Raw genomic sequence first — 12,385 nt, 5'->3', positions numbered from 1 at the left:
TGCATGGCAGGAGGGAGGAGGCTAGTCCATGGATTCACACAACAGAGGATAGGGAGGAGGGGGATGGGGCAGCAAGCTAACTGTTCAGAGAAGGCAGGTATTAGGAACTTTATTGTTTTTAAAACGTGTGTCTGTGCGAACTACTTAAAATATGAACAAGTATGCAGCATAATCTCACTTTTATTCAGGAAGAAGAGGACGTTTGTGACTGTGACTCCGGGCTCACTTGGCAGAAACACCCCCTGACCCTCCACCCCCTATCGCAAAATGTAATGCCCGTGAAAAGGGTAGGTGAACACAGTGTTATATAGAACATAGTCCTGAGAGCACGATTGAAAATGAAAACTAGATATAGTGTATGGTATAAACTATGCACCAAAAAGTGTGATAGAAGATGAACCGGGCGTGAAATATAATATGCAATACATTGTGCGCAATTACAGATTCATTGGAGAGCGCGAGATAGCACAGGCACTAGCGCGTGCTATGCGATATGCGCCTTGGAGTGTAATATGCACAGGGCAGTGTTGTGTAACCTAACTAGTCTCTAAAGTTGTAATATAAAATATGTGCTGGGGAGTGTAACGTTGCATATGCACTGTGACAAAGATATGGATCCCAGATTGTAATATGTATGGCATAGCACTGTGCGTTATAACATAGGCATCGAGGAAGGCACGTTAGATGGGGCAATATAACCCGTGCGAAGACAAGTGTGGCATGACATATTCACGGGGTGGTGTTACAGTGCACATGGGCTAGAGAGTGTCATAGCATATGTACTAGCTAGTGGAATACAACACAGAGGTGTGTGGCACTCAGCAGGCAATGGTGGGTGTAACACAGCATTGGGCTCTGCCAGGAGCGCACTGTGACTCTCAAGTGATGTTCGTCCCCTTTCCAGAGAGTAAAATAAAAAGTATTACACATCCGGCAGTGGATGTGTGTTTTATTAACCGTGAGGAGGGTTTCTTGCATAGTTTTGGTCGAATTTTTGTCGAATCCCCTTTGAATGGCTTGGTGTGCATTAGGCCTGGGCGAAAATTTCGTTCCGTTCGTGGAAATTGCGATAATTTGACATTTTCGCGTTCCGCGGAGAGCGCGAAAATGTCAAAATTTCCGCTTTCCGCAGCTTGGCGATAATTTGTTTCTTGCTAGCGCTGTAAAATAATACATTCTTGCGCGCGCGCGATCGCCTTACCTGAATCCCTGCGTTCGCTGACAAGTTTTCTTGATCCGGTCGCGTTCTCCATGAGATGTTGGATTGTTTTTAGCCATTTGCGCTGTCTCGCGACAGTTCGCGCCCGCAGTGACGTCATGTGTCGCGCGATCACGTCTTTCTTCTCGCGATCATGCACCGCGAGACAACTCAAAACAAGATGGCCGCGCCCGCGAGCAACCACATGGGTAAGTTGGTGACCCGCAACCATGCAGAAAATCTTGCAAACATGCCGGAAAAAAAATTCCGCATCTTCGCGATATTTCCGCTTGTTTGCGATAATTTTAAACATTTTCGCGATAATTTGTGAAAGTGGATTTCGCAAATTCTGCCCACCCCTAGTGTGCATGTGTATTAAATGTGCCCGTCAATAGCTACCCATGTTTGTATAAATAAACGACAAGGGTGTCTACCGGGATTAGGCACGGTAGGGCATCAGACATGTCAGAGCTTCACTAGTGGTGTAAATACATTCCACGTGGATTCATTGTATGCATAGTCGCCTTTTAATGAATATCACGCAAATCGTCATGGTGATAGGTATGTACGGTTTGTCCAGCATGTCCTAGGTGTGTCTATAAATATATATTTTTTTAAAATAATAAAAAACAGTGGCCGGCCCTGGGGATTGGGGTCAAAAAAATATAATTAGGAGACAGGCCCTGGGGGATGGGGTCATCAGGGCCAATAAATTAGAATAAGAAGGGGAACCACACAGCCCCCCTTCTTAAAAAATTTAAATAAATAAAAGACTGGCATCGTGCTGGAGGCCACGCCCCCTCCTTGCAGCACTCTGCAAACGCGCCCCCTGGCGAATTGTAAGTTTGGGAATTAATTCCTCTTCAATACTGAGGGTCCCTGAGGGCCAACTAGCCCAATAGGCATCTCCAGTATGCGCCAGGGAGCTGTGCTGCAGACAGGTGTTCTGAGGCCAAGCCCCTTTTTACACCTCTCTGCAACGCAGCTCTGTGGTGCTTACTGGAGGTACCTAGTGGTCTAGTTTGACCCTAGGGACCCTTAGGATTCAAGGGGACTTAATCTCCCAACTAAAAACGGACACAGGGCGTGTTTACACAGTGGTGAAGGGAGGGGACGGGGCCTGAGTTAACGTGTGCAAAAACGCCCTGTGGCCTGTTTTAAGAGGTAGTTTTAATCCCCCTGCCCTATTATATACTAGGGGCTTACAGAGGAGGTCATGCTAATCACAGGGGGACCCCAACGCATAATGTTCCCTAGTGTATGTAGGTGTTTTCCCTGTATTCTAAGTGTCTTTTAACATAGCACTGGCTCTAGGACTGGTTAGTCAGACTCAGTTACCACCAGTATCCATCTGAAAAAGTTGAGGGTACAGGATGATTTTCAACAAGGCTTCTTTCTGCTCTTCTTTTTGTTCTTTCTGCACGTTATCCTTCTTCCTGCACTTTTCTTCGTCTTTGAGGACTTCTGTTGCTTCTTTCTGCACTTCTTTTTTTTCTTTCTGTGCATTTTTTCTTCATTCTTCACATGTCCTATCTCTGTAGGCATAGTTAGAAATTAGCATTTAAAAAACCTTTGAAATTCACATAAAAAAACATAGGTTTCAGGCACGTTATAGTTAGGAATTAGCATTTAAAAAACCTCAGAAATTCACTGAAAAAACCATAGGTTTCAGGGGTGTTATAGTTAGCTGGACTTTTCACTTGTACAAAACCATTGAAATTCTCCCGTTATAGTTAGTTCAGCTAACTATAACTCGCGCGCCCGCAATGCACTGCTGATGACGTCACATATTACATCACTCATGACATGGTCAGTGACATCACTCATGACATCACTGATGACATCTCAAATGACATCCCTAACCTCTTAATTACTTTTAACTTCTATGTATTTATCAAATATTATCACTCCCTATTCTTTAATTATGTTTAGTGGGAAAATCTATGAAATGGCCTAATTTTAATAACTTTATAGGAAATGAAGAGTTATTGAGATGATACCATGTGCATATTTATTTATTTATATTTATTTATGTATTTATGTATTTATGTATTTATATGGGTATATGCGTATGTATGTATGTTTTTATTTATTTATATGCATAATAGGACCCCACACTGCATATAGAAGAGAGGGTGGATAGATCAATAGAGGTTTAGGAGGGGCTCTACCTAATGTGATAGAAACACGGAAACAATAAGATTTCAACTGCATAGCCAATACTTGACAAAACACCATAAATCCAAGCAAAATGCCATCTGGTAGAGAAGAAAAGGATTGACTGCCCTTAGACTCTGAGGCGCTTCAGTATGATTAACTCAACACTGAACTATTGTTATGTGAACAGAAAGTTTTTAACAGATTCACCTATTGGGTCATTTTCATCACGCATATTACGGCCCGTTTGCGAACGGGAAAAGGCCTTTTGGGATGTATCATCCCAAGGCCTTTTGGGATGTATCATCCCAAAAGGGCATCGCAAATTAGAGAATCGCAAATTTGCGATTCTCTATTTTGCGATTGCATTTAAGGAATTGCAAATTGCAAATCCCTAAATGTGATGTAACAAGCACCCAAGTTGTGCGATTTCTCCTCAAGAGATCGCAAATTACCACCAACTTCAAGTTGGTGGTAATTTGCGATTTCTTTGAAAGATGCACTTTTTGCCATTTTTCAAAGTGCCATGCGGTGCACATACATGCCCTTAGGGCATGTATGTGCACCACATGCGCACACATGCTCATTTCAGGGGTGCATCAGGGTGTCCTTATGACACCCTTGCACCCTTAAAATTCTCAATTTGCGATTCTCTAAATGCGAATCGCTAATTGAGAATGTCTTCCCATTCATTCCTATGGGCCTCATGGCCCATAAGAATGAATGGGAAGGTATTCCTTAATTGCGATTTGCAATTTGCGAATCGCAATTAAGGAATGCCAAGGAATCACTAACTATTTGCGAATTTTTACTTGCATCTCGTTTGCGATTCCCAAATAGCGATTCTCAAAAAATCGCTATTTGAGAATCACAAATAGAGATTTTGATACATATGCCCCTTAGTCACTATACTCACACATAGCATATCAATAGACATTTAGGACAAGTATGACCAATATACGGCAATGATTAAGGGGATATAACCATGCTATTACACTAACGCACCGTAGTAGTGATATTTCTTGCACAATGTAAATACAGTGAACAGGAATGTTTATTAGGGTGCACAAAGAGGATGAGTGTCCAGAAGGTTCAGATTTATGAATTCTGGGGACAGGCTTATACCGATTCTAATGAATGTATTTTAATATACAGGAAGTGAGAGTATATATTTGAACAAGCCATCGCATTTTTAGCATTATGCCATTATTGATTTTGACTCACATTGTATCCAACTGGAGTGTGAACCCAAATTCCAACCTGTTTTGTTTTTTTACCTGTATTTAAAGTGAGATTTCTACCTGTATTTAAACGTGCACTATTTATGTATCTATTACAAATGTAGTGAAAAAAATGTTCTCTCTCTCTCTCTCTCTCCATGCCTTTGCGTTGTAAAGGCATATTAATTTAAATAGTATGCTTTGTGATTGAAACGCGTTGTAACAGCACTTGCGTTGTTACAAATGCGTTGTGATGGTATGCGTGGTGTTGACATGCGGGGTAACATCATATATTCCCCTAAAACAGTCCCTCTCATCTCTCCAATCTCTCCGCAGCCCCTCTCCCGCATGTATTGTATTTGTTTTATAGCACCTCATATACCAGTGTAGGGTGTCAGAACACTTTACATCACACATACATACAGAGACAATGAATCATGCATGTGTAAATCCGTGTATAGAAAATGTTACATAAGGCAAAGGGGATTATAAGGTGTAGGATTCACATGCCATACTTACTGGTAGGCACTTTTTAAGAGTTCTTTGTGAGGAGAAGCACAAACTCAGGATTTACAACATAACACAACGGTTTTGGTTGACTACAGTAATAAGAATTTATTTCTGCCCAAACCAACATTTTTTAGCAACATCAGGATAATAAAAGAAAGTAAAAAACAACTTTCTTACCTGTACCATGCAGCTCTTTGCTGGTAAATTCATAGCTTACTGTGCTAAATTAGGATTGTAATTTATGAATTGGACAGTAACAAAAGAATCTCTGACAAAAGCAGTAACCCACTGAGCTATGCATAGAAAATATTTGTCTTTGATATGCATGGTACACGTTCTATGCAGCAGGCACATTAACCCTCTGCACTACCTTAGATGAGTCAAAACTACCACTAGACAAAACTCCCATCTCTCTCCAGCAGGTACATTAATCACCAGACTTAACTTGACACTTTTATTGGTGCATGAAAACTGCTGAAGTGAATATACAAGGAATTGCAGTGCTTTTAAAACTGCTGCACGGCTACAAAACCAGCCCTCCACTAACAAACACGGCCCCCCACCCTTCCAGCCTCCCTTGGAAACACTCAATGGCCAGTACAGCCAGTACGGCCTTGGCACCTCAGAGGACACTCCCATGTTAGGAGAAGAGCACACTTCTAAGTTTCTTCGTGTGGGATGTTACTGTCTGACTGGTGGTCTGAAAAATCCTTCCTCAACTGTCAGGCTAAACTGAGAACAATTGATCGTTTGGACTGCTTGTGATAATAAAGGACCATCCACCTGAGACCAGTTCCTCAATCCAACAGTATCCTGAAGAAATCAAAAATTGAAAGCCACATAAGGAGCCAGAAAACTCCATGACACTTAGAAACGAAAATAGAAGTGAGCACATTAAGGCTATATGTGTTTGGCTTCCTGTGCTACATGTACCAACGAAGGAGGCCCCACTGCAGGGAACCTGAACCCCGTGCCCAGGGAAAGGGGGGGAGGGAGGGAGACGCAAAGTCCCCTTCCCGGACCGATTTCAGTCGGGGGGGGGACCCCATCTCCCGGAGCCTGGCCATATTATACAGAGGGGGGGTGCATGCAGCACCCCTCCCAGGCCAATTTGGCCCCGGGGATCCCATCCTCTGGGGCCCGCCACCTTTTTAAATGGAGAGGGGACCCAGAGCCCCCTTCCCAGGGTGATATCGGTCCCGGGGACCCCATACCCAGAGTCCGGCCAATAAAGGATGGGTGCCCTACTGCACACCCAGGGTTCCCACCACATCCTTCTTGGAGGCAGCAGGGGGGCCCTAAAGCCCAATCCAGCTCACTGCCTTCAGCTGGAGCCAGCATTGCTCCACCAGCTGGGAGCAGCTAAAAATGCTGCTCCTTGGGGACAGGAGCAATATTCAGGTCTGTTTCCCTGCTCGCAAACCTACTGTAGTCCACTTCCAGCTGCCGGGAGCATTTTTAAAGCTCCCGGGAGCATTCTTTAAGATCCCGCCAGCTGCGAGTGTACTTCATGTTTGCTCTCACTTGGCGGGAGCTTTGAAGTTGTGAAACACACCTGTCTGTGTCAGTGTGTGCTGGGAAACCTCAATGTAAAGTCGGTGGACACCCGGGACAAATCAGTAGAGATGGGGTCCCCAGTGCCAATAATGGCTCTGTGAGGGGTCCCCCTTCCTTTTCAAATTGCGGCTGGACTCTGAGGAAGGGTTCTCGGGGCTGAAAGTCGCCTGGGGAGGGGTCTCTGTGCGCTCTGCTCCCTATTATTAATATGGCCAGGCCCTAAGGGGTGGGGGGGGTCCCCAGGGCTTAAATTGCCCCAGGAGGGGGGCTGTGTGCCCTCTCCCAATTTATGCTAATAGATGGGCCCAGGGGGATGGGATACTTGGGGCTGAAATCCATCTGGGGAGGGGACCTGCATGCCACCCTCCCCTGTTTGTAACTTCGGCCGGGCCCCGGGAGCAAAATCTGCCTGGGAGGGTTAGAGGGCAGGACGCTTGCCCCATCCCAATTTATAATAAGTCCGGGCCCGGGGTATGGGTTCTCCAGAGCCAAAAACGTCCCGGGGAGGGCACCCATGTGCACCCCTCTCTACCTTAATAATATTATGAATTTCCCCTGGCACTTTTTTTTTCTTTTTTAAATTTTGCTGCGGATCCTTTGCAAATTTAAAGCAAATTTTAGACCCCCCGGCAGGGTCTCCCTTAGGACTCCACCACCAGGCCTAGGTCAGGGTATTCCTACCCTGCCGCCATGTGTTTTTTTTATTTTTTTATATTTTTCTTGGGACTCGGGTCAAGATGGCTGCCAACACTTCCTGGTTAAAGTGGTGGCAGCCAGTCAAATCTCACCATGAGATCTTTCGGATCCGCAGAGTATTCGCGCCCCTAGATATACATAAATCGTTTTGACCATTTTTGGTGTAATTACCATCAGCGGCTTGGGGTGTAGTAATTTCTCAAAAACTCTGTGGGAAGTTGCATAGGGAAAACGAGTTTTAGGACCTCCCTTCTCAGCCCCAGCTTGCTCTACCATCTTGAATCTTTCCAGACTGAAGTTGACGTGAGTGACAAATTAGTTTTGAAAATTTTGTGAAGATTTGACAAACGGCACCAAAGTTATTAGCAAAACAACAAGTGCTTTTCCTAAGGAAACTAGGTTTCCAACTATAACTACCTACTGGCGACTGCCAGTAAGGGGGAAGCAGGGATATATATAGCGGAGGGATAGAAGAGGGAAAAAGGTTTGTATTTATATAGCGCCTGTTACCCCTGATGGGGTGTTGAAGTGCTTTTTTAGCGAGTAGCACGCTAATCCGGAACCCATATAGGATGAGTGGTGAATTAGTATAGTGAAATATGAAATTTGAGAAGTAGACATGTTAGTCTGTTATTTTGATTGAAAATGATAGTGGAGGGATAGAATTTAGCCTTTGGGGGGGGGGGGGAGGAGGTCATAGCAGTAGGAGGAGTTTGGGATGAGTAAAAGGGATGTGAGGTGGAAGTGTCAAAGGAAAGAGTTTAGAAAGGCTTGTTTGGGGGGGGAGGGGGTGAATCGGTATAGTAATATTCTATATCAGCCCGTTTCCCTAAAAGGAAAATGGGATTAATGTAGAAATAAGAAAAAGAAAAAAAAAAAAAAAAAAAGGATGAATACTTATCCCCCCCCCCAAAAAAAATTACATGAATAGGCAGTGGATCCCAAGGACCTCAGCCTGCTTGTCAAAAATGTTTTTGGTTGACATTCACAATGGGGAAGGTGCCCCATAGGGACCCCGTTTGGTTTGTGAATGCTTGCCACAACGTTTGATTTGGGGGTAAAAACAAAATGTTTTGCAACCCGGCTTTGGTCGCAAAACATCAATATATAAGCTAAAGAATCTCTATTTGGAAGGGGCGCACTTTACACACCCCTCTCAAATATCGATCCTGTATTTATTCTAAAACCCTAATTTCAATTCAGTAACATGTTACCGAATCACAATAAGGGTTTGGTACATTTAAAAAAAAGTCATTATGCGGTCGCAACGACTCGAACTTGACCTTGGCAATCATAAAAATGGTTTGATACATCGGGCCCAGTTCTTTTAAATTTAAGGAGAAAACAATTGAGACTAGGCTACTACATAAACTGCTCTCAGGTTGCCATAGGTCAATTCTCATTTTTAGATTCCCCACTAAAGAGCAACTTTATGCACTCGTTAATGTACTAAATATAAAAGCAGTAAAATAATCCTTAGTGCACTGGAAAGTGTAAAAGTCAGAAGAGAACTCAAATTGTACAATTAGGACAAAAGAACTAACACAATGTCACTGAATTTCATGTCGTCTCCTGCATCTGACTTACCGGTGAAAGATCAAAGAAGTCATCGGACAAAGCAGTATCCAGAAAGTCCAGCAGCTCCATCTCGAAGAGTATGGTGGCATTAGGTGGGATAAGCGGGGGGCAGCCCAATGTCCCATAGGCATATGAAGGCTTGAACAGGTACCTGGAGAGCTCTCCCTTCCGCATGGTCAGCAGAGCCACCTCCATGCCCCACAGAGTAATATCTGCGAGAGGAACACAACTTGGAGTCGGCATACAAGCATCTAACGTTGCTACAGAATTATCAATTAACAGCACCTCAGGACCACAAGAAAAAGCAATTCATAGGTACTACCAATTGCGACTGCCGCCTATTCAAAGTGGTAGGGTGGCCAGGGGGCGGGGGATTGGCTTGGGGAGTAAAATAAAATACTTACGCGTCGCTCCACTGAGACTGCTGTCAGCCTCATGGCTCTTCTTATTCAGCCCGGAAGTGTATGGGCCTAAAAGCTCCCCACCCAATCCAGACACTGCTCTCATGCTTTACCTAGCATGAGAGCAGCACCAAGATTGGTCTGAGCAACCTTGCTTGCTGCTCAGAAAGTGCATGGGAGACTGTGGCTTTTCTCCAACCCAGCTGTTCAACACAGGTGAATTGGATAAACATAAGTGTGCATGTCTGTTTGTCTAGCCTAAGACAGCCAGCAAACTGACATGAGCACTTATAAGTGCACACTACTCCACCTCCCTGCCATGCCCGGTCCCGCCATATACTCATTGCTTCGACTCCATCGCGGCTCAGACAGTGATAAATAAAATTATAATAACATTGTGTTTATTATGGTTTTATTGATCATTTCGTGACTGGGCAGTGGAGCGATGCTCGTCCACCATTACGGAGGAGCCGACCCTGGGTACTACTGCGCAAAGTCACTGAGAGCTGTCTTGATTGAAGCACAAGGGGAATGCTGTGGGATCAAACATGTTCTATTCAAGTACCCGAACAATACAACACATTTACTTCTATTGTCAGCTTTGCATTGGTTAATATACATGCATACATTTAATTGTATAGTGCTTCAATTAGAGCGAATGCCTCCGGCACTAATGTTCTGCTTTTGTATTTACAGTAAAGAGGCAAGACCTTAGCCCTCAGGGGACAGGGTATTGGCAGTTCTTTGGGGTAGCACTAAGCAGCAGTACAATGTGCAAGCATGTACTTTTTAATCTTTGATAATGATGTTCACACATCACGTTGTAGTTGTACGAGGATCGAAAAAAGGTGCTTTGGGTGACCGTCAGCATTCTGTACACTGCAATATTTACTCTCCGTTTGTCCAATAAAAGGTATCACGCTAGCCACTGTCTCGGGAGAGACATGATGGATGCAAACCAGCAAGGACCTAACTGAACCGAGGGCAGCCACAGCTGCATTCACAGGATACAGACTGGTGAAGCAGGGCCAAGCAATGTGAGAGGCCTGCAACAAAACCAAAGAAAAACATGGAAGTGGAAAGACATATCATTATGACAGGAGGCCTCTCTGCATCAGTCCTCGCTTTAGTAAAGATTAAGTAATTATCAAATCAAAATATTTGCATCAAAGATTCTGCACTGCTAGAAGTACGCTAAGCAAACAAAAACTGACTACACATAGCACCCATCAATGACAATGCTAGGAAACGGTGCAGCTGCAGGGGGATCAAACACACATTACTACTATAATAACCAGTTACTTTCCAACTCATTGAACCATGCCTGACCTAGTCTAGGCACCTGCAACTGTCAACCCACCAGATCAATGCGCAGTTACCTGTGCCCAGCTTCATCAGTCTGGGATTCCGTCGGTAACGATTGGTGTCAAAGGGCTGGTCAGCATACTCCAGGTACCCAGAATACTTCACTGTAGGAAAAGATGAAGAAACACAATTGTGCATAGAATACATCTAGGGTTCACTACAAATGAGGCAAACAAGCAATGATTGGAAGACAATACAACAGTATTGTTTAAAATGCAGGTAACTCGCTGCACAAAAGGGTTCACATGGAACAAAAACACACCATTTTTTAAATATGCTATACTCGACGATTTTTCGGCCACGTTCTTTAGTAGGAGGCTATAGTGTCCTCCACCCTCCTGGATTTAAACATGAGCACCCATATCATATCAGTTCTGGCATTTCTTGAGTACACTCTTAACTTAAGTGGATGCCACTACTTGGTTTGTGGGTCGAGAAAATCTTGCCCACAAAACCCTGGTAGCCCCCTCATACTTTATACTCCGCTCAAATGAATAGAACTGGCCAGTTGCAGGCATGACCACCAGCCAAAGTTAGGTGCCTAATGTGACTAACTACTCAAACTTCCTATTTTCACTTGTGAGACCAGATTACAAAGTGGTAAAGTAGGGTTGGTGATACCTTAAGCCAATACAAAAGAACCATGACTAAGAAAACGGAGAAGGGAAGAGGCCAGGACTTCAACACATCTCTTACAAAGTCCTTTTTTACCTTCTAATCATCTAGGAAGTAAAGCCTCAGCCACTGTGCTCCCAAATTTAGATAAGTACAAATACTGAGTGCTAAAGCACGTTTTGTACTTTCAGGACAGTTCAAGTTTCTTTTTATTTGTATAGTTACTAAAAACCATTGCAACATTTTAAAATAGCCAATAGAGCTGCTGTTGTACCCCAGTAAAACCATTAATACACATACTAAAAATGCTGTACAGTGGTTAAAATAGTTGGTTTGACCGTTAAAATAATTCAGTGATTCGCAGAGTAAAGAACAGCGCGGTCAATTGATGCATTACTAAAGCCAGAAATACGTGTAGTAAGGTGCCATATAGTGCATACATGTTTGGCAGTGACAGCTAACGAAAAAGGCATCTGCTGAGATTTTTTGCATTAAAAGGGTGCACTTTCCTTACTACAACAAAGAGATGCGGCATCTAGCTTGCCAGCCAATGGCTCCACAGGCAACTTATTACTAGTGTTGCTGAGGTTGGGTTGTCATTTTAGGCATTTTTTGTTCAGCCAGCATGAGAAATGTTACCGTTCTGCAGTTCAGTTAAGTGGCCCTCTGGTCAAAGCATGCCAGCACCGCTTGCCTCCTGGTGCAAATTCCTTTCTGCTTGAAGGGGCCTTTAACAGCTGTGGCCTCTCTTACATGTGCAGATTAAGTGCAGAATGTATCCTTGTTCCGTGTCGCACAACCTGCAAGTTCTTTGGGTTGTTGCCCTCAGTCAAGGTGGAAGGTGCTGAGTGAATGGAAGAATGCCCAATCTATACCTAAGGAATTTCATTTTTATTGGTTTAGGATATCCCCGATTTAAGTATTTTTGAGGTGCGAGTGTTTTATAGGAATTTAGGGTCATCCAGGTGTGAGATCTGGCCGAGAATGTTGCCTTGTCCTCCACCAGTGAGAGTTGTTTTATGCATTTCCAAACCAGTTTTTTTTTTTTTAAGTTAAATAATGAAGTTGTGTGTTCCAGAGTTATTGAA

At 43.8% G+C, this 12,385-nt stretch overlaps 1 protein-coding gene across 2 annotated transcripts in view; it reads right to left on the bottom strand.

The window, feature by feature from the left end:
• FKBP6 (FKBP prolyl isomerase family member 6 (inactive)) overlaps positions 1-12,385 on the bottom strand; it is a 209,775-nt gene that overhangs the window by 118,919 nt on the left and 78,471 nt on the right. For both annotated transcript variants that reach the window (XM_085646937.1, XM_085646938.1), the window contains exons 3-4: positions 10,697-10,786; positions 8,926-9,128 (exon numbers count right to left, since the gene is read on the bottom strand). In XM_085646937.1, coding sequence (XP_085503063.1) covers positions 8,926-9,128; positions 10,697-10,786 — 293 coding nt within the window. The remainder of the gene's footprint in view (positions 1-8,925; positions 9,129-10,696; positions 10,787-12,385) is intronic.

The sequence above is a fragment of the Triturus cristatus genome, chromosome 3_2 (assembly GCF_964204655.1).
Source record: "Triturus cristatus chromosome 3_2, aTriCri1.1, whole genome shotgun sequence".
Taxonomy (NCBI): domain Eukaryota; kingdom Metazoa; phylum Chordata; class Amphibia; order Caudata; family Salamandridae; genus Triturus; species Triturus cristatus.
Note: the sequence above shows the minus strand (reverse complement) of the source record. Positions and strands in the feature narration are given on the sequence as shown.